At 36.4% G+C, this 25,143-nt stretch overlaps 1 protein-coding gene across 6 annotated transcripts in view; it reads right to left on the reverse strand.

The window, feature by feature from the left end:
- Positions 1-268: 268 nt before the first annotated feature.
- Positions 269-25,143, reverse strand: part of LOC124613025 (FH1/FH2 domain-containing protein 3) — a 647,968-nt gene continuing 623,093 nt past the window's right edge. For 3 of the 6 annotated variants that reach the window (XM_047141585.1, XM_047141582.1, XM_047141587.1), the window contains one exon: positions 269-1,792. In XM_047141585.1, coding sequence (XP_046997541.1) covers positions 1,719-1,792 — 74 coding nt within the window. In that variant the 3' untranslated portion in view covers positions 269-1,718. Of the gene's footprint in view, positions 1,793-16,539; positions 16,611-25,143 lie in introns of those variants that run through there. The other 3 variants (XM_047141584.1, XM_047141583.1, XR_006979594.1) reach the window with 3 other exon arrangements.

The following is a 25,143-nucleotide window of genomic DNA, read 5'->3' on the forward strand; positions in this document are numbered from 1 at the left end:
TACATTTGTTGTTTCACCTGTTTGGGCAACATATTTGTTTTATTTTATTAATCATTATTATCTGGTTGAGAGGTTCACTGTTAACATATCAGTATCTCTGGAAGTAACAATCTGCGCAATGGTATGAAACAACCAGTTGTACAATGAATTGTAGGTTCACTCAAAATAAATCATTAAATTATTTTATTATTAAGGGTGAAGCCTGCCATGACTCCAAAAATTTGGTTTAAATTTAATGGAGCTGAAAATGCAGCAAGTAAACAGTGGATTTTGAGCATAAGGATCACTATTTATTTTGTCATGTGATTGTTCTATACAAAAGGTTCTGTTACAATATAGTGCTGAACAGACAACACTTAGAAGACTAGCAAAGTTACATAATCATATCCTCATGAAGCATTTATCTGTCAATCATTTCTCAACAGGAAAACTTGAAGAAAATTTAAAGCTAAATATTGCTCACAAATGTAGTTTTTATACCAAAGAAAATGGAACACATTTTATCCATACTATGTACAAATAAATTTGCTATTGGTCCTAGGCTGTCTCCTTCCTATGTATCTCAGTAACAGTGGAAATTGGTGATTATGGAATGATATTCTTTGATATGTGTGGTTTTACAGCACCACTGTTTTTTCCTACAGAGAATTACAATGTGGTTCAGTATTGGAATTTTCATGACAAATATTTTGCATAAAAATAATTCACCATAAACAGCCACTCACTGCAGATTTATTGAGGGACTTAAATATGTACCACAAAGGATCATTTCTGTTTCACCAACTTGTTTTTATCATCTACAGGAATTAGGTGGTTATCTTTTCCATAATTCTCAACATACATAAAGTTATCAGACTTAATGGTGTATCTTTCATTATATTTTTTTGCGGAAATAGTCGAAGAGCTAACACTCCCCACATGTTCATTTGTTACATAAATTTTCTGAGTAAACTTACCATCATTTTATTGGTCCAGCTGAGAATATCTCTTAATCTTCCACCGGGAATAATTCCTAGATGTTTCAGTCTTTTGTTTTTCACAGTTCACAATCATACAGGAAACAGCCCATCTTTGTCCGTATTTTGCAGTTTATTTTTTTCCAAGATGGTATAGTCTTTAAGAAGTGTAACTAATAATATGAAATAATTTCTTTCACTGCTTATTTGTTATTGTGTGATGAAAAAACAGCAAAAGACCTTAAATAGGCATGAGTATTCCACAAAATTCATGACTTTCTGTTGAAGCATTTGTTACATCATTAGTTGGAGACAGCTTTTTCTTGGACTTTATTAGCAACTTGACTGTAAATAGCATACCCATTTCATACATAAAACACACACTTATAAAAGTTGTAAAATTTCTTTCTTTGTGAAAAACTTTCATCAGTTGTTCACCACACTATACATATGTACACTGAAATGTTGAAACTATGTTATAAAATGAGAAACACAATTTTTCTCAAATTTGTATACATTTTTTACAAAATAAATTTATACAAATGCAACAGTTTTGTATTGCTTGTACTTTTACATTTTAAACATATGACACTTCCAGTTGGAATAAAAAAAGACTAGGAACACACCTTCAGTACATAGCAGGTATAAAAATTCCCAACTTTCGTGCCACTGAGGTACTAGTAATCCCCCATTGAAATTACATAAATATCACATATAATGCACATACATTGTATCACAGTCTATCAAGCAAGGAGAAACTACTCAGTAGCCTTTTATATACGCAGCGAGGTGCTTCTTGTCCTCTTCTGATAAACCATTTTTAAGAGTTCTTCGCACTAAAACAAACAAGAAGATGCAGTAAATATTCATTAAAAGAATTATAACAGATACAAGCATGCAAAAGAGAGAGAGAGAGAGAGAGAGAGAGAGAGAGAGAGAGAGAGAGAGAGAGAGAGAATTATTCTATATATACCATAAATTAATTAATATTTTCTAACAATATATATTGACTCAGAGTACGCAATTTTGTCATAATAATGAAAATAATCAATTTTTGAAAATACAAGTAATTGGACAGATAAAAAGTCTACTCACCAAGCAGCGGCAGGAGGAGACACATATAAAAGGTATTATGTATGCAAACTGGAGCCAATGGCTCCTTCTTCTGGCAGAAGGATTGAAGGGGAAGGAAGAGGAGTGAAGGACAAGGACTGATGAGGTTTAGGAAAAGGGGTCCATTTTGTCTCAGATTTTGCCCACCACATCTAGAAAGCTTTTTGTCATCCTCCTAATCTCTGCAATATCCTTGTTGTCAGACCCTATGCTGCTCCTGCACCCATCTCTCTAATCTATGGCCCCTACCCCTGTGACCATCCCCACTGAGAGACTTGACCTATGCACACCCATACCACCACCTGTACCAGAAAAATATATACTCTCAAAGGGAGAATGCACCTGTGAAACAATGTGTCATATAGCAGCTGTTACATAAACACTGTTCAGCCTGATACATCAAATTATCAGTTAGGATGAATGGGCACAGGCAGAGGGTGTATACTAGCATCAGACAGTATCCTGTTGCAGAGCATGAATTACGAGACAGTCATGACCTCGGTACCTGTTTCTCCACTTGTACCATCTGGATTCTTCCCCCAGACACCAGTTTTTCAGGACTCCGCAGGTGGGAATTGGTGCTACATGTCCTTGGTTCTCGCCATCCACATGGCCTTAATTTATGTTATTTTCTCCAGTCTCAGCATTTCTTCTCAGTAACTGTTTCTTTATTCACTCAATTTTAGTGTTCTACATCTTCCATTTCCTGACCCATCTATTTTCTGCTGTCTCCCTCCCACCTCTGTCACATACAAAACACCTACTTTTTGCTCTTTTTAACTCTTGCATGATGTTTTAGCAGTAATCTCTGTCTTGCATATTACACTGTTTTTACCTTTAAGCTCTCAGGTTTTCAAATCTCATCTGGCTCAGTCTCCAACAATTGGTCTTTCCTTCTCATCCTGTCCGATAAGTCTTCTCTGACCTGGAGTTCTGAGTGACTTTTCTGAATTCTACCGTATTTCATAAACCTCACTAGTCCTTTTCCTACACCCTTTTTCTTCCCCTTCAATCCTTCTGCCAAGTGAAGGAGCTACAGTACTGGCTCTGAAAGCCTGCATAAATGATTCTTTTTATGTGTGTTCTCCTGCCACTACTTGGTGAGTAGATTTTTTTATCTATCCAGTTACATTCCATTTTGTTATAAGTTGAAGTGAAAAGTCCATACTTTTGTTTCTCTTTAACTCAATGACACATTTACAAGAATCTATATCAAAATTAAGGAAAGGAGAAGGTCTGAGGTTCCAAAACACCATCTCTGAAGAAAGTGTTTGAAAATGCAAATGAGGAATGTGTTTGAAGGAGTTTATATTCTACATGATTACCCAGGGCTAAATACCCTTTATTTGCAGCATCAGACTTAAAATTATATATCTCAGACAGATTATATTGATTGAAAACTCCTAAAATTTATTACAGACTTCTTCACTCTTTTACACCTAGCTGGAAATATACAAGGGTTGGGACTTCAATAGTGGCAACTATCTATTTACAGCTCGTACAAAACAGATAGGTGTTTCAAAGTTTTACTGACCTTCAAAGTAGTTACCAGCATTGTGTATAACCCATTGCCAGCAATGTGGAAGTTGTAGGATACTCTTAGCAGTGCCAGTTGTGTTGACAAGTTCGAGCAGTGAGGTCTATTTCCTGACAAATTTGTAGAAGTTCTGAAGTGAATGCCATGAAGTGTTTCCTTACATTTAGAAATCAAGTTCAACTTACGACGGCTTAAGTCAGGGGAGTGCAGTAGGTGGTATAGCCCCATCAGTCAAACAAATTACTAACAGCTTGCACTGTACGTGCTTGACCATTGTCCTGCAAAATGATGGTCAGGTCCTGCAGAACGTGTCATCATTTCTGTCTCTAAGCTGTTCATTTTTGGAACACAAACTATGACCAGCTTAGAGACAGAAGTGATAACACTTTCTGCAGGACCTGACCACCATTTTGCAGGACAATGCTCAAGCACATACAGTGCAAGCTGTTACTGATTTGTTTGACTGATGGGGCTGCTAAGTGCTATACCACCTACTGAACTCCCCTAACTTAAGCCCTCATGAGTTCAACTCGATTTCTAAACTTCACTGCATTCGCTTCAGAACTGCTACAAATTCGTCGAGCAACAGACGATGCCACTCGAACTGTCACTGCTAAGAGTATCCTACAACTTCCACATTGCTGGCAATGGGTTATACACAATGCTGGTGACTATTTTGAAGGTCAGTAAAACTTTGAAACAGGTATCTATTTTGTACAAGCTGTAAATAAATAGTTATCAGTATTGAAGTTCCAACCTTCATACATTCTTTGAACTCTTTCACAAATATACAAAAATCCCCACATCTAAAGACATACTATGTAGATGACTGTGAAATGTATGGGCCAAATTGTGGGAAGAACGACTGCTTAAACGATTTTGTGTGTCCTGCAGTTAGCTGAAGCTTGTCTTACTGGTTTTCTACAGGAGTGAAATGTTGGGGCTGGATTCTTCACTTAACACTGGTCCTTCACACTTGGTAAGTTTCATGGAACAGTTAGTGTCTACCTTCAGCTGTATGCCAATTTAGGTTTTTTAGCACTGCTGTTACACTCTCCCATGAGTCAAACAAACTTATGACCTTTCATTCTGTCCTTCCTTGAATATACTCAATAACCCCTCTTAGTCATACCTGGTAAGGGTCACACATGCTTTGCTTGGGTAATATTCTAAGCTGGGATGCACAAATATTTTGTAACCAATCTCCTTTTCAGACTGACTACATTTTCCCAGTATTCTGGCAATGAATCAAAGCCTGCTGCTTGCTTTACATATGACTGGGTCTTTGTGACCTTTCCATCTCGTATCCGTACCATGTGTTACACCTATGTATTTGTATGAGTTGACTGATTCCAGCTGTGATTCATTTATATTGTACTCATTGGATATAAATTTTCTTTGTTTTGTTTTATGAAGTGCACAGTTTTACATTTCTCTACATTTAAAGTAAGTTGTCAATCTTGACATCACCTTGAAATCTTATCGGGGTATGACTGATATTTGTGCAGTTTTTTTCAGATAGTATTTCATTATAGATAAATGCATCAACTGCAAAAAGTTAGTCAGTTAGCAACCAAATACACTTCCCAGGAACACACCTGAAGTTAATTCTACTTCTACTGATAACTCTTAATCCAAGATAAAATGTGGTGTCCTATGTAACAAGAAACACTTAATCCAGTCAAAAATTTTGTTTTGATACTTGATATGATTGAAGCATGGGTGTGGTATGGCGTCAAATGCTTTGAAAAAGTTGAGAAATACTGCATCCACCAGATTTACTTGTTCCATGGCTTTCAGAATGCCATGTGAGAAAAGTGTGAATTTTTTCCTATTCCCTGCCAGTTTGCATGGAAGAGGTCATTATGTTCAAGCTATCTCATTATGTTTGAGCTCAGAGTATATTCTAGGATTCTATAACAGATGGATATAAATGAGATTGGACAGTAGTTTTGTAGATCACTTTTGATACCCTTCTTGTAGACAGATATGACCTGTGCTTTCTTCCGGTCACTGGGCATAGCTTTTTGTTATTGTTAAAATGGGAGCTAACTCAGGTAGCAGTTCTGTAAAGATTCCAACAAGGATTCCACCCAATCCTGGAATTTTGTTTGATTTTAGTGATTTCAGCTGTTTCTCAATGCCACTGACTAATATCTGTATCAATTGTCTTTGTAGTGCTGCAAGAGTTAAAAGTGGGGCAGTACTTCTGTAGATTCCTTTTTAAGCAACATTTGAAAAAGGTGTTCAGTATTCCTGTTTTCACTTTGCTTGTCATCCATGAGGGCCTGGACAGCTAAATTTAGTGCTGCTACTGGTCTTTTCATATGATCAGAGTTTCTCTGGGTAAAGTGAAAGATCTTTCAATAATATTCTCTGCAACAGTGACTGAAGACTTTATGCATTGCTCTCTTGACAGCCAAATGTGTTTCATTCAGCATCTCCTTATCTGCAAACCAATGTGTTGTTTCACATGTATTACACATTAGTCCCTGTTTCTTTAGAAGTTTGTTTAATGTGATTGTATACTACGGAGGATGCCTTCCATTGGGAACTGTTCTAAAAGGTACAGTATACATCCAGTGTTCAGTCAGTTGTTCTTCTAAACTTAGGGACACAGTTCCTCAACATACTCCTGCCCACAGAAAAATGTTTTGAGTGCCTCTTTGAGATATGTCAAGGTTGCCTCTTTATCTAGCTTACTGAACATGTAAATCTTACTTGTTTTAGCTGTCCTCTGTATTTTAGTAATCATTATTGCTACAACTGCCTTATGGTCACTCATACCAGGTTGAATATGGACATTCTGATAGAGGCCAGGTGTACTTCTTGGTATTAAATACAATGCAAGAGAATGCTTTTAGTATTATTTTGCAGGAGTTTTGTCATTCCTACCATCCACACAAGTTCTCAATTGCATCTGTGGGTGCACCTGGTGGTCAGTGGAAGGATGCAATTACAAATTTATACCCATCCTTGATATTGAATCTTGCCAAAACAATCTTACAAGCAATTTGAATTTCTATCTCACTGAATTTGTGTTTCTTGTCTACTATGACAAATACACAATATCCATATCCATTAGCCTCTCCTATCTATATGCCCTGAAATCTCACTTCTGTCGATATCAGGTTTTTGTCAGAATTTAAATGAGCTGTACTGCTTTTTAGCACTGCTTCAGTATTTGTGACTGTGCTGTGAATGCTTCTGCAGTTGGTCACTAGGATTTTAATTATTTCATCTGTGTTTATGTGTGTGTGTGTGTGTGTGTGGGGGGGGGGGGTTATTGGCATTTCTTCAGGTCTTAACACTAATGCTTTGGTGTTTCCTGAAATTAACATTATCTGAATTTGATGGAGAGTCACAAAAAAAGAAATTGTGTGCTCTTCACACTCAAGTCAGCCACTTGGGTAGCAGCTTCTAGTGTGTATTGCAATCATGAACCATTTTGGAAGCCCCTATGGTTCTCAAGCATACGACACGAGTTCAGGAAGTCTCTTTCCTACCCCACCATTGTAAGGGACTTGTTTCTACCTTGTTAATTCTTTTCATTTCTTCATTTGCTATGGAGAAAAACCTCCACTGAAGAACAAAAAATTAGGTTTTCCCAGCAGCCATATACAGCTGTATGCTTTTTGAGAAAAGAAGCTCATATTATGTTAACAAAGTCTTTCTCAATGCCCTCTTTAGGAAAGTCAACTGTGGAAAACCATCATCTGAACATTCAGTACATTTTGTAAAATAGTTTAATACTTGCTTTCAGCCTTACTTCATTTTCTTCCTTCATATTTCCTCAAATCTCTAAAGTCCCAATAATTTTCCCTGTTGCTATATTCTTCTGCTATTAACACACCCTGTGATCTTCATTGGTATGTGCACGCACATTAGTCATCCTGTCATCTTTATCTTGTAACAACTTTCTTGGTAACCTTTTTAACCAACTGTTCTTGTATTTTCTTTTTCAACACTTCTACAATTCTTTCTCCTTCCTTTAAGATGAAATCTACTACCATTTCTGTTACTGTTAATGACATTCATTTTGTTTATTTTTATAAGTCTTATATATGTATTCCTATTTTCTTATTTTAGTTTATCTACACATTTCCTGACTTAACTCTACTTGACTTTCATATTTCTACTACTGTACCATCACACAGTATGGCAAAACATTCTTAGTTTGAAGCACTTTACTTGTTTAAACTGATTATTTCTTTTGACTTGGAGCTTGGTACTGTGCCTGTAATTTGCCACCATTTCTTTTCCTGCAGCTTTCATGACTCCAAAAGTACGAACTACATTAGTTATGAAAAGATCAATCATATGTTTTTTCCCTTATCTTGCGGATCTGTGTACTGATGCCTGCTGCAGTTCCTGTCTTGGGATATTCTAGAGCCTCTGTATAAACTCTTGTTTTCTGTTTTTATTTAGTTATTTTCTTTAAACATCTAACATTAGAAAATTTTTTATTACAAGGGAAAATGAAAACAGACTTAGCAAACAAAAACAGACTTAACATATTCTGCTAAAACTGCACATCCGATCAACCAAGGAACGATGATTTTAATTCAGAAGACAAGAGATAAAAGAAAAGAAGAGAAATCTGAGAAATTTTTGCATACTGAATCCCACAAGTGATACCACATGCCTCACACTAAGGAAGATACCAAGAACACTAGATGACAACTGTTTACTAGATGGATCCCAGCTTTCTCACAGAGTTTACTAAATTTTAGTTTTTTATTGGCAGCAGATTTACGAATGAATTAATTTGTGTTTAGTCCACTTGAATTATTAAGATAGATCATCAATACCTTGCTGTAAGAGTAAAGAAATAATATTAGATTCCTCATAACAATATTACATCCAAAATATTCCATTTCATTGAATTTTCTAATGGACTGATGACATAAAATGTTGTTGATATACGGGTAGACATATGAAGTGTAAAATTTTTCTTTGTTTTCTCACAAAGTATTAGGAAGGTGAACAACAACTTTTTGTTAAGCTGTTATTGAACTATAATATCAGAATTGTGGACACACAGAAACTTAATTTTGTAATGAAGAGCATATTAAGAGCAGTGTTTTGTCTAGAAGGCATTTGAAGTAATGTATTATGATGCCTATGGGTTGGTCATATCAATATGCACTTATGTGAATGGAAGCCTCACTGATACTAAGTGGATGAACTTAGGTCACTGTGAGTAATGGAAACACTAGCACTGATGAAAGCTGAATAACATACTTCAAATGGACTAAGAATGTGAGAGCTATTTTATGGTAGATTTACTTTTGAATTACTGTCACTATGAGTAGATGTAAGTGTGGCCTACTTGAATATTGTTTGCTAATAAACATTTTTGGAGATCATGCCTGTCTTTTAGAAAATATAATTTTGTTTCTCTTGGCCCAAAAATATTTCACTACTGTTGTGGTGGCTACATTATTTATTCTATTGCATTACTATACAGTGAGTAAGGTACAGTACTGTAAGTTAAAACAATGTAATGTGTCCTCAGTGCCACACTAAAATGCAATTGAATAAATAGCATATTCTCAGGCAATGATATAGCACTGTCAAAAAACATGTTTGAGTGAAGAGAAACAAAACTGTGTTTTTGGTACAGAAAACCTAATCTCAAAGAAATATTTATAACTACCATGTACAGACAAAAAGTTAATATTGCAACAAAATTAAATATAGCCTGCAGTCTGTTTACCTTTTGCTGACTCTGCAGAGCAAAAAGAAAAAAAAAGAATTTTGTTAGAACTATGATTTTGAAATTACACAATATAAAGACTAAACAAATGTCTTCTTGTGACCTTAACAAATAGAAAAAATACTTACTAGGCAAGAATAGATGTAAGTACAAACAAAAAAAAAAAAACAACCACTTGAGCTCTAAGAACCAGAAATTCCTTGACGAAACAGATGGAGAAGAAAGAGGAAAGGACTGGAGGAAATAAATCTAATTAAGAATGAAATAGGATAGTCAACCAAGTAAAAGTAAACTCAATGAGATAGTATGACAGGTATATGACCAATGTAACAATAACACGCAAACAAGAGTTGAAACCCTGAGAAGTCAGATGCGGGAGGCAGAGTAGACATCAGTCAGACAGATTGGAAGGGTAACAAAATAAAGAAGATGAAGAAATGACAAGTGCTGGAGATCTGCTTCCAAAGAGAGGAATGCAAAGGAGAAATTCCTATACAATGGAAAAATAAATAATAAAAACAGAGGGAGAGGGGATGAGGAAACAGACAAGAAATGAAGAGGAGAAAATATAAATGAAACTAGTGATTAGAATGACATTGAGTCTAAATGAGTCTAAGAACAATGTTCATATTGTAATCAAAGTCAAAATTGTAAATTTCTGAGATAATGGGGCTGATCGTGAGAGTCGAATGTTAATGTAATTGCACTGCAAATTTTGGAGCTAGAACAGAGAGTGATAGGAGGAGGGATTTGGATTGGTGTTAGTCACAATGATATGAACCTCAAGGCAAGGAAACAGTGTTAGGAAAAGCATAGGATCTAACCAGGATGGTACTGAGGTTGTTGGTGTGATAAAAAGTTACTTTGCATCAAGTGGAGTATCTCATTTCAAGGCATGATTTGATTATTTTCCAAATAGACAAGTGGGCTGGAGCATTGCATTCCCAGCTAAGACTGAATGATAAGAAATATAGCCTCTTGTTGTGTTTAGGAATCAATTATTTTATGGTTGGCACAGATAGTGTACTTGTTTTCAAGCTGGAGAGGTAATTATACATGAGGACAGTATGTGAGACTGGCTATTTATGAAAACATACATTTCCCACAACTGCCACATATTCAAGGAAAGAAATGATCTGTAAGTAAGGGATGATAACTATTTACGTGTAGTATTGCTGTTTGTTTGCCACTTCATATACACTGAGGTATGAAAGTGCCTGTAAGTGACATGGAGGTCAGAAATAACAAAGATGGTATGAGATTACAAAACAGATAAATATTATCTGTGCATATGGATTTTGAATTTCTAGAAAGTTTAGACAAAATATGGAACCCAATGAAAAAATTGTCACTATAGCAGAACTACATGAAAGTGGTTTACTTAAGCTACCCATGAAACAATTAACACAAGAAGGAGAGAGTCTTAGTACTATAAATGTATCACTTATCTGTTTGTCTATCCTTCAATATGAAATATTGTGGATGATTATGAAGTTTATTAATATTCAGATCTTTTGTCTTTCACTCTCCCATCCTCACTGCACGTGTGACCCTCTTAACCTGAGATGTGAGTGAAACCTGCCTCTCTTTCCGATATTTCCTAACCTATCCCTCTTTTGTCTCTGAGAAGGACTTGATAGTTCCATAAGATAGGTATTGTTTTCCTACATTTTAGACACATTTTTGTCATTTGGCAGTACTTATAATTATTAATCTCATACCCCCATACAGTTGCAACATATCTCACTGACTTATAAATTTGGTCTGCAGCTCCAAGAGTTTAAAATGGTCTGACCATGACACAGTTTTCCTATACTTGATGACTGCAGAAACTGATTTGGTTTTCATTAAATTATCTTTTCTATTACATGCTTAGTGATTACGAACTTTTCTACATCCAGATCCATGCCTTACAAACTACTGTGAAGTGCATGGCAAAGGATATTTCCCATTGTACCACATATTAGGGTTTCTTCCCCTTTTATTTTGTGTTGAAGCATGGGAAGGATCACTGCTTAAATACTTCTTAGTGCACAGTAAGTAATCTAAAACTGTCTTTGGAGACCCTATGAGAGCAGTATTCCTCATTCAGGTACATTTTCACAGGGCAATTTACATATGCAATTCAAGTATTTCAGCATCTCAGTGACACTCTCCTATGAGTCAGACAAACCTGGAACTATTTGTGCTTGCCCTTGTAAATCTTAATTATTTTTTACATTTATTTGATATTTTTTGAATTTCTATCTCTGGGGTTAGTGCTATGATGACCTTATTCTTATCTTCAGTGGCACAAATATAGCTTTTTTAAGACATCTGTCGGGGAAATTATCTCCAAAATGAAATCACAACCAAGTAAACTTTCACTTACCGAGTCGAAACATTAACAGATTAATACAAATAGGGGACACAAATAGTATCTTTTGGAACAATGGGTGCCTTTATTTTAAAAAAGAAGAGAGGAAAAGTATGGGAAAGTGAGACTCCTGAGGAATTAAGTAATCAAGAAGTCCAGGATGCTGGTGACACATAAGAACAAGAAAAGAAGTAAATCAAGGGCAAAGTACATCTTTCTTCCCCATTTTCTTAATAAAGTGAAGAATATTAATTGCATCGAAAGAAAAACTCGTTTGAGAAAACCATAAAATTACAATGAACAGAAAGGCTAGACAGAACTTACCCTCAAGAGGAAAAATTCCAGCACTGCTGATAAGCTATACTAATGTACCACAACCTGTCTTAGCATTCAGAATTATAATTCCTTCTTCTGGGAGGAAAGAAGAACAGCGTGGGGAATGTTAGAAAATAGGGCAGGTCACTCAGATCCCAGGAAGAGAGGGACCCAGTAGCTTTGAGCACAAGAGAAGAGTTTTGTTTCACCTTCACCTCACAACAGCTGGTTTTCTCTCACCCTGAGATCTGTGTGACCTGCCCCTACTTTCTAACATTCGCCAATATTTCTCTCTTTCCTCTCAGAAGAAGGAACTAACAGTTCTGAAAGCTAGGATAGTTTTTGTACTTTAATAAGAGGGAGGATCTGCAAGTAAAGTGCAATAATTTTTTTTCTCCCCTGCTATTGCCGTTTCACAACTGAGTTTGAAGTTTGCACTACCGAGGGTATTTTGTTTTCACGTGCAATTCTAGTAAGACAAGCCTGAGCTAAGAAACAAACTTGATGTCCATGTTACTGGCATCAAAGTGTAGTTTGATATTTGAGGATCAAAGGGAATAAACTGAATGAAATTCACATGGACATATGTGGCATGTATATGGACAACTGTATGGACCATAGCAATGTCTCCAGGTAGTGCGCATTCTTCCCAGAGCGCCAATTCACCACACTATGGGTGGCTGGTAACAGCTACAACCCACAGAATGTCAAGAGCCACCTAGGCAACAATTTTGAGCAACCGGCATGTGAAACTGCGAATCTTATCACAACAGTTCAACACTTTCTATGGTGCAGTGTGCTATATTGTTCATGATACATTGAAATTTCGTAAAGTTAGTGCTCCCTGGGTGCTTACGAAGCTGACAGACAACTACAAGGACCAGAGAATGATGACAAGCTTGGCTCACTTAACACTTTACAATGCAGAAGCATGACTTTCTGAAAGGAATCATGACTGGTGTTGAATTGTTGGTGTACCACTACACTCCTGAAACTGAACAGGCCGCTAGGAAAGTGCTTATGACAATATTATTTGAGATGCATGGTGTGTTACTGGTGGACTTTCCTAAGCAGGACCATTATGAATGCTGCAGTCTATATTAAAATTTTAGTTAAGCTGTATCATGCCTTTCATCATAAAGACCACAACATTAATGCTGATGGTGTCAAACTTCTTCATGACAATGCTTGTCCCCATGTTACTACTCCTGTTCATGAGAAAATTTAGGTGGGAGGTGCTCCAGCATCCACCTTGCAGTCTGGACCTTGCACCATTGGACTTTCATCTGTTTGGTCGCATGAGGAGATTCCTGGCCAGCCAATGCTTTGTGACAGATGCAGAAGTGAAATCAGCATTCATAGATGGCTGTACTCCAACCAAACAGACTTCTAGAAACAGAGTGTACTGAAACGGTTACCATGCTGGAAGAAATGTGTTGAGAATGTTGTTTTCTATGTAGAAAACTAGATAAAAGATGTTAAGTTCATTTCTCACTTTTTTGTTTTGTTACCTATTAAATTTTCTGGTAGTAAATTTATTATACATTACTTTCTGATATTCACTTGTATACGCCTACAAGCAGTACTGGAATTTTACATCTTAAAGATAAGTACTGGCCAGCTATTCTCACACCTTGTAATATAACAGAAAATATCAATGAATTTCTATCATGGCTTCAACGAAATATCTAACATTTTAGGTCACCGCTTTTCTTATGCAATACAGCTTACCTACGTGTTATGTAGTTTGTGACATGTAATAGCAGTATTTGTACTTTTACAGCTTTTATGAATGTTGTGTCTGTAAATTTTAAATTAGATTAATGACTGATGTCACTTTAAATTAATTTACATGAAAGAGTACAACACACATACAGAATCACATACTGCTTGGTGAGTGCATCATTTAAACACAAAAAAATGCTGCAAGTTCAAACAAAAGGAATGAGAGTGTGGCATTTCTAAGAAACTATTTTATCCCAGTATACTAGTGCACAAATGTTCTGTAACCTCAAACTAAGCTGCCATTCTGTGACAAGTTTTATCAAAACCAGTAAATCAGTGACAATGGACTACTAGTTTACCATGTAAGTGTTGTCATTCTCAACCAGGAACTCCTGTGTAGCCTAATGGAAAATTATGTGTTGCCTTGTTCTAAGCAGTGGAAGTAATGAATACAGACATGTGTGCATTAAAATGAGGACCACTGCTAACTGAATGTACCTGGTCACAGATCCACAGCATCAGTCTTGTTTCTTTCATGTCTAACATTGCACACATTTTCTGGTGGAGCGCAAGAACAAATCTGAAATAAGTTGCTTGCCTTTTGCCACGTGGTGTAAATCTTTTCCTGATGAAATGTGTTTTGGTGTAAGCTTGAAGAAGTTTAAACTGTAGGTCATCTGACTGGCAGCGTGCTGGGCTGCCCCCACCAGCAATACACTAGTGAGAGCTGTACAGGCACTGTTGGATCCCACTGTGCTGCTGTGCTACTGAGAAATGTCAGCCAGTCCTCAATGAGCCATAGTTATAAATGACTCAAGTACCTTACATTAATACTTGTTCCATAAATCATGAATATGGCATTTGTGATGTGGAACAAGTCAGCTTAACGTAAGTTAACACTTTTTTCCCTACTTCATATCTAAAAAAAATTATCTTCCTCTCTCTTCTCTTTTACTACTGTGCATCTAAAAATTCATGTATTGAGTAGGAGATGGCATCCAGAAATTCTTTTAATTTGTTTTTAAATGCTTGTTGGCTTTCTGTCAGACTTTTAATGCTATTTGGTAGATGACCAAATATTTTTGTGGCAGCAGGCAGCGTAATTCACCCCTTCTTGTGCCAGAGTCAGATTTAACCCATAATAGTGAAGATCATCCTTTCTCCCAGTGTTGTAGCCATGCACTTTGCTACTATTTTTGAACTGAGATGGGTTTTACCAACAAATTTCAGAAGTGAATATATGTACTGTGAAGGTAGTGGGAATATCCCGAGTTCCTTAAATAAATATCTACAAGGTGGTATTGGGTGGGCTCCAGCTATTATTCTGATTACACCTTTTTGTGCAGTGAATATTTTTCTCTTAATGGTGAAAGAAAACTGGTATAGCAGGCTAATTTACTGACATGTTTATCACCAAAATTTGCAATAACCCTAATAGAATAAGTAGCTGAACCTTAATGTTTCAACAGATCATCAATGTATTCCTTCCAATTCAATTTCTTATCAACGCATACACCCTTAAATTTTGAACACTCTCCCTCAGCAACAGACTTCTGTTCAAAGCCCGTATTTACCGATGGCGTTATGCCATTTACTGTACAGAACTATGTACAATGTGTTTTCTCAAAATTTTAGTGAGAGTATCTTGTATCATCAGCAAAAAGAACTAGCTTTGCATCTTCATTAATATGTAACTTTTAAGCTTCCTGTGCCTGATGATGTGTAAAGTACTCGAAAGAGGGGCAGACTGTGGCTGCACATTCCTAACACTTTTGAAAAGAGATGGGTATAGGAATGTGATTGTATGCAGTAAGTCAGTCACAGTCAGGTACAGTAGTTTGGTATGAACAAGAAAGTATTGCCATGAGTTCAATAGTTTTCGAGATATGATGTGATATATTTGAAGCTGTTTATGAATGGGAAATTTTCATACACATTTCAAAAAAATTAATGTTAACTCTGACACTAATGAAACTTATGAAACTTATGAATACATTTTGGCATGCTTACATACACTACAGAGAGCTACACCATATATGAATTTGATATTTTTTACTTAATTTTTATCAGAGATAGGGGCTTCAATGCAATTTTTTATCAACACAGAGAGCAATGCACTGCGGTGGCAATCTGCAGACAATACGTAATGTGACAATGTCACAACTTCTGACCTTAAAAATCAGGTATCTACTAATGTAAATCAGACTACCATACCCCATATGTAATAGTTGCTTAGTGTTGCAAGCAGTCTCATATCTTTTGTATCAAGGTAGTATATCACTGTACCAGAGTGTGAAGTAATAGCATGCTTCCTGTTTTGCATCTGCCAGATAGATTGTTATTGTAACAATTTAAATTAATGCGTAGCAATAAAATGCTCATAAATTCATATCTAGAAAATGATTTCCTATGCTTATTTCATTGTGTTATGCTACACACAGAAGAGCAGTGCATTCAGTCAGTAGATGTTAGTCATCTCCAGTAAATCAGTGCTGAAAACAATATATTTAAGTTAAGATATTAGTAACTCAATATCACATTCATTGTTTTTTTTCCACAGTCTATATGTTTCATTTTGATACACACAACTATCCCATTGTAACTAATTCTTACCATAATGATATCTGTTATAACTCTGATTTAATGATAAGCAGTGTAGCAAAACCTACGATAGTCATGTGTTTCATTCCAATAATTACTCACACACTGACAGTTACATGAAATTACAGAAAATCAAAAAAAGGCTTTCATTTTCAATCCGAGCAGATGAATTCACAACATGCATACAAACATACTAGCACACATGCTAAGCACATACCAAACCTTCTGATCATGGTGACCCCCTACAACCTTCCATCACATTATTCTCCCGTGTTCGAGACCGCTTTACTATGAAAGAAACATGTGCACTGTTAGGCTCATTGTATAGGGTGTGAAAAGCAACAGAAGCACATAAAAATGCTATCAATTATGGAAGCTGTTTCTGTGTAGGATGACCGCATGCTGTGAGCAATATGATTATTAAACAAAAATTATCAGCAGTGCAGATACTTTATTTTTAAATACAGTTTTGTTGACAACCAATTTCTGTACAGAAACTGGCATTTATTGTTTTAGTGTATACTGTGTGAAATACTAAAATCAATATTTCAAAAGAAGCACAGCTGCAGTTTTGCAACACATTGGTAGCCATATCATAGGAATACAATTTATAGTTATTTCAACACATAAAGAAAGATCAAACATTAGTTACCATGGTAAGAACTGCCAAAACTTTAATACATTTTTTAAGACTATTGAGGTTTCAGAGGAGGTAACAAGAAACTAGACAGTGATATCTGTATAAAACATTGAAAGGTTTAATTATAAAACCTACTGACACTTTAGGATGATGTGAATTGTAAAACATTGATAAAATATCCAGTTTATTTTATGCTACTGTGTTTTGGTTGGTCTGTGATCTGAAGTACATTTCCAGCATTCCAGCAGAGACTATTACAAAATTTTATTCTCTGCATGTTCCCTACCATCCCCAAACAGACGAACACGTCTGTTTTGAGATTTACCTGTACTCATTTTTGTGTGTAACTTTCGAGTTACTGTATGTATTTACTGAAGCTTTTTGTTATTTGTGGAATGTAATATTAGTAAATTAAATGAATGATAGTTTTCCAAAACTGAACTCATATCTTGTGGTCGTAAGTGCTGCACTTTTCCAAGAAGAGAATTATGGATGTTACAAACACAATGAAAATTTTGTCTTTATCTGTGGCATTACAACTTAATAAAGATACTTCCCTCACTCATGTCTCACTAACCACGGACATTCGAACACTAGAGGCACTGAACCCTCATAAAAATTATAGACAAAATCTGAAAACCTACACTGCTATATACAAATCTTTATGTGTATTTACTGTCACGGTCACATCAAGTTTACATCTTCATCTATTCTCTGTGAATTACTACATGGTGTCTAGCAGAGATCAGTTTTTGTTGTACTATATATCACATACTTTATTTTCCAGTATAAAACACCATAATGAGTTTCTGTCCTGTCAGTAATCGTAACAAATCTAAAATTTCAATTTCAGAGACACAATGGAATCTTTGCTTTGAAAATTACTTAGATTGTGAGAAGCACCCCAAGTTATTTTTACTTTTCTGTTTATTTCTTTTACTATCCCTTCAGGCATCCAGTCACTGGTTATGCTAAACTTGAAAAATAATCATAAATATGTTTCATGACTTCATTTTCAATGCAATGATTACTTAGTTTAGTATTATTATGTTTGATTCTCGGGCCTAGTTTCAAGTTTGCTGTGTTAAGTATAGTTTAAAATTTTTATGCACAGTGACTATCACTATCTACCCTTTTTTGTACCCAGCATATTTGAAAATTATGAAGGAAAGAACAGAGAACCACTCACTGTATAGAGGAGGTGTTGAACACTGGGTAGGTACATACGACAAATAATCAGAAACTTCTTGACATAGTAAACAAGTGTCATTACCCATTCCATTGTTTGTATTCCACACAGAAGTTTCGACTGTTGTCTTAATTTTGCACATAGTAATTTTTTGATGCTAACTCCCATACGACATACTGATATCAAGGACACACTGCACATGTGGAAAATACTTTCTGTAAGTCATGCTAGTATAGCCGAACACTTGAGAAAGAGTAAAAAATGGCACAGAACACAGACATATAAATTTGTGACCATACAGTTAGCAAATCAGCTAGGTACTGATAAAGTCAATAACAGATTTCCTTACAAAGTTAAAGGAAAAAGCAGTCATCACTAAAGAAATACATCAAAACAGATGTAAACATTTTTTGAAGATGATTGGCAACAGCTATTAAGTGTTTTTTTTTTAAATAGAGGACACACAGCTGTCTGTATGTTCTTTATTGTCACAACTGGTTTCAGTTAATACTCATCATCACAGTCTCTACATAGAGTGAAAAAAGCATGAAACAAACACAAATGCATAGAGTACAATCAATTACAAATGAGGGGGTATAACTTAATACTTACGAAAGTTCATATGTTATTTACATATCATATCAAGTCACAGCAATAATGCAATGATATTATAGCTACACCAGAAGTGCTGCACATCAAGACAACAAACAAGTTTCAATACTCGGTGCATCAGTGAAAGCACAATTATAACATTTGTATCCAGGATTAAGTGAATGATATTTCTTTTTGACACTGATTGCAATTTTTCCACAACTGTATCCAAAAGTTGTTTCTATTAAACAACCTATAGTTTCACATAAAAGTGTCAAGTGTCATTCTGGTTTGATGTGACTACCATTTGTGATGTGGAAAACATCCCACTGGTAATCAATTTCTTTGCATAGTTGCAGCAAATGGGGTGTAACTTCTGCAACCAAAGTGTAGACTCGATTTTTCAGGTTGGCTAAACTGCTTGGTAGGTGAGGAACATGAACAGTGTCTTTAATGAAACCCCAGAGAAAGCAGTCCATTGGTGCCAAATCTTCGGAGCAAGGTGGCCTTGTAATTGGCTCTTCACGTCCAATCCACCAACCTGGGAGAGGATTGTTGAGGAAACTTCAAACTTCTGTAAGGAAATGATGTAGTGCTTACTGGTAGTAAACCATCCCATCTCAGTTATCTTCATCGATCAGTAGAACTGAAAAGTCTTCCAGCATATCCAGATACACAATACCAGTGATGGTTTTGTCCATGAAGAAGAAAGGGCTGCACACTGTCAGTTTGTTAAGAGCACAATACGCATTAACTTTGGGGCTGTCATAAACTTGTTCCAGGGCTGCCTGTGGATTTTCACTGCCCCATATTCTGCAGTTGTGGGTGTTCACTATGTCACTGATATGAAATATTGACTCACCACTCAAGATTATTGTGTTCAGTGATGTTTCATCATCCTCTATCTGATACATCATTTCCACAGAGAATTCCCCACAAGCAACCTTGTCTGCATCACTAATGTGCTGCGCCATTGTGAATTTGTGTGGTTTCAAGTGTAAACATCTGTGCAAAACCCACCAAGCAGTCTTTTGTGGAATGCCAGTCTTGCAAGATGCACATCACGTCGGTTTTTGTGGCTTGCAGGCAAAGTTCTCCCTACCCTGTTTGACATCATCATCACTAAGTAATTGACCTGCTGATTTATTGTGTTGCAGTGAACAACCCGTGTCAACAAAGTCCTTGTGCCAAGAGTAAATCATAGACCTTCTTGGAGGTTCTTTAGAATATTTGGTGTGAAATTTACACTGAAAAGTTGTTGCAGAGTTTGTTTCATGAAACTAAATCACATATTGAGTACACTCTGTACCAGTGAAAGTAGCCATTTTAACTGTGCATTATGCTGGCACTCCAGGCGGTGGAATTGGATACTGATGTACTATGTGAATCAAGCTTAAGATTCTTTGCTACAAAAGGACACATCTACCAATTCTGTTATTTATCTCAATAAATTTCTGTATCATTCCAAAGTTGTAGAGTCCTTTTTGACTCACCTTGTATAATAATAATACAGTTGTGATATCATTATGTAATGTTACTGCTCACAACTTCCATATTCTCTTTATTTGCACATAAATGTCAGTTTATATTATTTGTAGCTTGTTTATTACTGAACTTGAGGGGTTATCATTTTTTTTTTCTTTTTCATTATGCTCTTGTACAACTCAGTTATATTTTTGTACTATGTCTGTTTTAATTTTTAGTATATTTACTTAGATAAGAGATGTATATAAACTGCACTTGCCCTATCTCTGCTGTGTTGAGATTTGATACCAACATCTAAACCACATGATAGAAGGCAAACAGCCACGTTGTTGTCATTAGAAATGATGTGAAGTGGAACTGTCAGTTACAATTTTTCAGTTTTTCTCTTTTATAGCTTAATCAAGTATTGATTTTTAATTACTGATTAGCGTGTTGTACTAGTATTACACATGCAGTAGTATGGTTAAACTGATTTCTCCAAAATTCTCAATATTATTGTAATGGTTATCACAATTACATTTGGCCAGATGAAAGTGTAACAAATAGGTGGAAACACTGTATTAACATTTCTTTCTCTCTCTCTCTCTCTTTTTCCCCCTTTAAAAACAACAGAATTCCAGTTCTTCAGCTAATTCCTTTTGTGGGACAATGAGCCATTTAACTTGCTCCATCCAAAGGAGTTGTTGTTGTTGTTTTGGTCTTCAGTCCAGAGATTGGTTTGATGCAGCTCTCCATGCTACTCTATCCTGTGCAAGATTCTTCATCTCCCAGTACCTACTGCAACCTACATCCTTCTGAAGCTACGTAGTGTATTCATCTCTTGGTCTCCCTCTGCAATTTTTACACTCCACGCTGCTCTCCAATATTCAATTGGTGATCCCTTGATGCCTCAGAACGTGTGCTCCCAACCGATCCCTTCTTCTAGTCAAGTTATGCCACAAATTTCTCTTCTCCCCAATTCTATTCAATACCCATCTAATCTTCAGCATTCTTCTGTAGCACCACATTTTGAAACCTTCTATTCTCTTCTTGTCTAACCTATTTATCATCCATGTTTCACTTCCATACATGGCTACATTTGTTAACATCGGGTATAGATTTAAGTGTCAGGAAGTTGTTTCTGAAAGTATTTGTATGGAGTGTAGCCATGTATGGAAGTGAAACATGGACAATAAACAGTTTGGACAAGAAGAGAATAGAAGCTTTTGAAATGTGGTGCTACAGAAGAATGTTGAAGATTAGGTGGGTAGATCACGTAACTAATGAGGAGGTATTGAATAGGATTGGGGAGAAGAGAAGTTTGTGGCACAACTTGACTAGAAGAAGGGATCGGTCGGTAGGACATGTCCTAAGGCATCAAGGGATCACAAATTTAGCATTGGAGGGCAGTGTGGAGGGTAAAAATCGTAGAGGGAGACCAAGAGATGAATACACTAAGCAGATTCAGAAGGATGTAGGTTGGAGTAAATACTGGGAGATGAAGGAGCTTGCGCAGGATAGATTAGCATGGAGAGCTGCATCAAACCAATCCCAGGACTGAAGACCACAACAACAACAACAACAACAACAACAACAACAACATGGCTACACTCCATACAAATACTTTCAGAAACGACTTCCTGACACTTACATCTATACTTGATGTTAACAAATATCTCTTCATCCGAAACGCTTTCCTTACCATTGCCAGTCTACATTTTATATCCTCTCTATTTCGACCATCATTGGTTATTTTGCTCCCCAAGTATCAAAACTCATCACCTACTTTAAGTGTCTCATTTCCTAATCTAATTCCCTCAGCATCACCCAATTTAATTCGACTACATTCCATTATCCTTGTTTTGCTTTGTTGATGTTCATCTTATATCTTCCTTTCAAGACACTGTCCATTCCATTCAACTGCTCTTCCAGGTCCTTTGCTGTCTCTGACAGAATTACAATGTCATCGGTGAACCTCAAATTTTTTATTTCTTCTCCATGGATTTTAATTCCTACTCCAAATTTTTCTTTTGTTTCCTTTACTGCTTGCTCAATATACAGATAGAATAACATTGGGGATAGGCTACAACCCAGTCTCACTCCCTTCCCAACCACTGCTTCCCTTTCACGCCCCTCAACTCTTCCATCAGGTTTCTGTACAAATAGTAAATAGCCTTTTGCTCCCTTTATTAGACCTCTGCCACCTTCAGAATTTGAAAGTGAGTATTCATGTCAACATTTTCCAAAGCTTTCTCGAAGTTTACAAATGCTAGAAACGTAGGTTTGCCTTTCCTTAATCTATTTTCTAAGATAAGTTGTAGAGTCAGTATTGCCTCACTTGTTCCAACATCTCTACGGAATCTCTTCCTCGAGATTGGCTTCTAACAGTTTTTCCACTCATCTGTAAAAAATTCGCGTTACTATTTTGCAGCCGTGACTTATTAAACTGATAGTTCGGTAACTTCCACATCTGTCAACAACTGCTTTCTTTGGGATTGGAATTATTATATTCTTCTTGAAGTCTGAGGGTATTTCGCCTGTCTCATACATCTTGCTCACCAGATGGTAGAGTTTTGTCAGTGCTGGCTCTCCCAAGGCTGTCAGTAGTTCTAATGGAATGTTGTCTACTCCCAGGGCCTTGTTTTGACTTAGGTCTTTCAGTGCTCTGTCAAACTCTTCACGCAGTATCATATTTCCCATTTCATCTTCATCTACATACTCTTCCATTTCCATAATATTGTCCTCATGTACATTGCTGTTGTATAGACCCTCTATATTCTCTTTCCACCTTTCTGCTTTTCCTTCTTTGCTTGGAACTGGGTTTCCATCTGAGCTCTTGATTCATACAAGTGGTTCTCTTTTCTCCAAAGGTCTCTCTAATTTTGCTGTAGGCAGTATCTATCTTTCTCCTAGTGCTATGTGCCTTACATCCTTACATTTGTCCTTTAGCCATCCCTGCTTAGCCATTTTGCACTTCCTGTCAATCTCATTTTTGAAACGTTTGTATTCCTTTATGCCTGCTTCATTTACTGCATTTTTATATTTTCTCCTGTCATCAATTAAATTCAGTACATCTTCTGTTATCCAAGGATTTCTATTAGCCCTCGTCTTTTTCATCTCTCAAAGCTACCGATTCTTCTTCTACTGTATTTCTTTCCCCCATTCTTGTCAATTGTTCCCTAATGCTCTCCCTGAAACTCTCTACAACCTCTGGTTCTTTCAGTTTATCCAGGTCCCATCTCCTTAAATTCTCGCCTTTTTTCGGTTTCTTCAGTTTTAATCTGCAGTTCATAACCAATAAATTGTGGTCAGAGTCCACATCTGCCCCTGGAAATGTCTTGCAATTTGAAACCTGGTCCCTAAATCTCTGTCTTACCATTATATAATCTATCTGAAACCTTCCAGTATCTCCAGGCCTCTTCCATAGATACAGTCTTCTTTCATGATTCTTGAACCAAGTGTTAGCTATGATTAAGTTATGCTCTGTGCAAAATTCTACCAGGCGGCTTCCTCTTTCAGTCCTTAACCCCATTCCATATTCACCTACTACGTTTCCTTCTCTTCCTTTTCCTACTATCGTATTCCAGTCCCCATGACTATTAAATTTTCACCTCCCTTCACTATCTGAGTAACTTCTTTTATCTCATCATACATTTCATCAATCTCTTCATCATCTGTGGAGCTAGTTGGCTTATAAACTTGTACTACTGTGGTAGGCATGGGCTTCTTGTCTATCTTGGCCACAATATGCCGTTTGTAGTAGGAGCAAACAATATATCGGTTTGGTAAGATGTGTTTGGTCATTTGAAGATTCACATCATATGTGTGGCATGTTTTATTATGCAAACCAGGCAGTGCTTTGCAATTGCTACATATGTGTGAGAACTGGATGTTTGTCCTAATCTCCTCCCCCCCCCCCTACTTGTCTCCTCCTGTTCTTCTCTTTTCCCATCTGTCCATCACTTCCTCTTCCCTCTCTCTGTCCATCTCCCCCCCCCCCTCCTCACTCAATCTCTTCCACCTCCCCTCTCTGTCCATCTACACCTCCCCCTCTGTATGTTCAATTCCTCCCCCTACCTCTGCCCATCTCCTCTTTCCCCCTCTCTCTGGTCTTTAGCCTTGTTTAATGATATTCCAAATTCAGATCCTGTAGTAGCATTCCAATCATAAGCTGATAAGCTATAAATGCAAATTTCCTATTTTTAGTGAAAGCAGAAAGCAAGGAAGAAAATAAACCAGCACATTGTTTATATATATATATGAGAAGGAATATATGTTGAAGAAACAATTTGTCTAGTGGTTAAAATGCCTTGCTACCTTTGTTAAAACTGACTGCGAGAAGGAAACAAAACTGCACATTTTCACAGCAGAGCATAGCACAGCAATTTCTTTTTAGCAGCAGCTTTTAACATAAAACCTGTTTATTGCTGTTTAAAAAAAATACATAGCCTATGTCTATCTGAATGTTTATTAGAGCATCATGTATATATAGCCTATTGTTTATATGCAACCTGAACATTTATTAGAGCATCATGTTTATAGGCTAGATGTGCTGACAGAGAGAGCTCTATCAAAATCCAAGTTCTATGTTAGTTTCAAATGTAGCAGTCTGAATGGAAAAAAACTATATGTACTGGCAGACTGACCTGTAGCAAAGCCCAAGGCTTGGATTAGGCTGGAATGTGACAGTGTTGTTATGAGTTGGTGAAGCCAACCAGTCCTACCAGTCCTCACAAGAGGGGGAAAAACTAATAGATTGATGTGTAGTGTAGCCTGATACATACATTTGTCACTGCAATAATCTACTATAATGTCTCATATGTGTATTACACTATCAAAATTCTTTGAAAAATCTTTTATAAAAGCTATGATTATGCTTTAATTTTTATAAAAGATGTGATAAAATTACCCCAGTACACTATAAAAGATTTTATAGA

This window comes from Schistocerca americana, chromosome 4, assembly GCF_021461395.2.
Source record: "Schistocerca americana isolate TAMUIC-IGC-003095 chromosome 4, iqSchAmer2.1, whole genome shotgun sequence".
Taxonomy (NCBI): domain Eukaryota; kingdom Metazoa; phylum Arthropoda; class Insecta; order Orthoptera; family Acrididae; genus Schistocerca; species Schistocerca americana.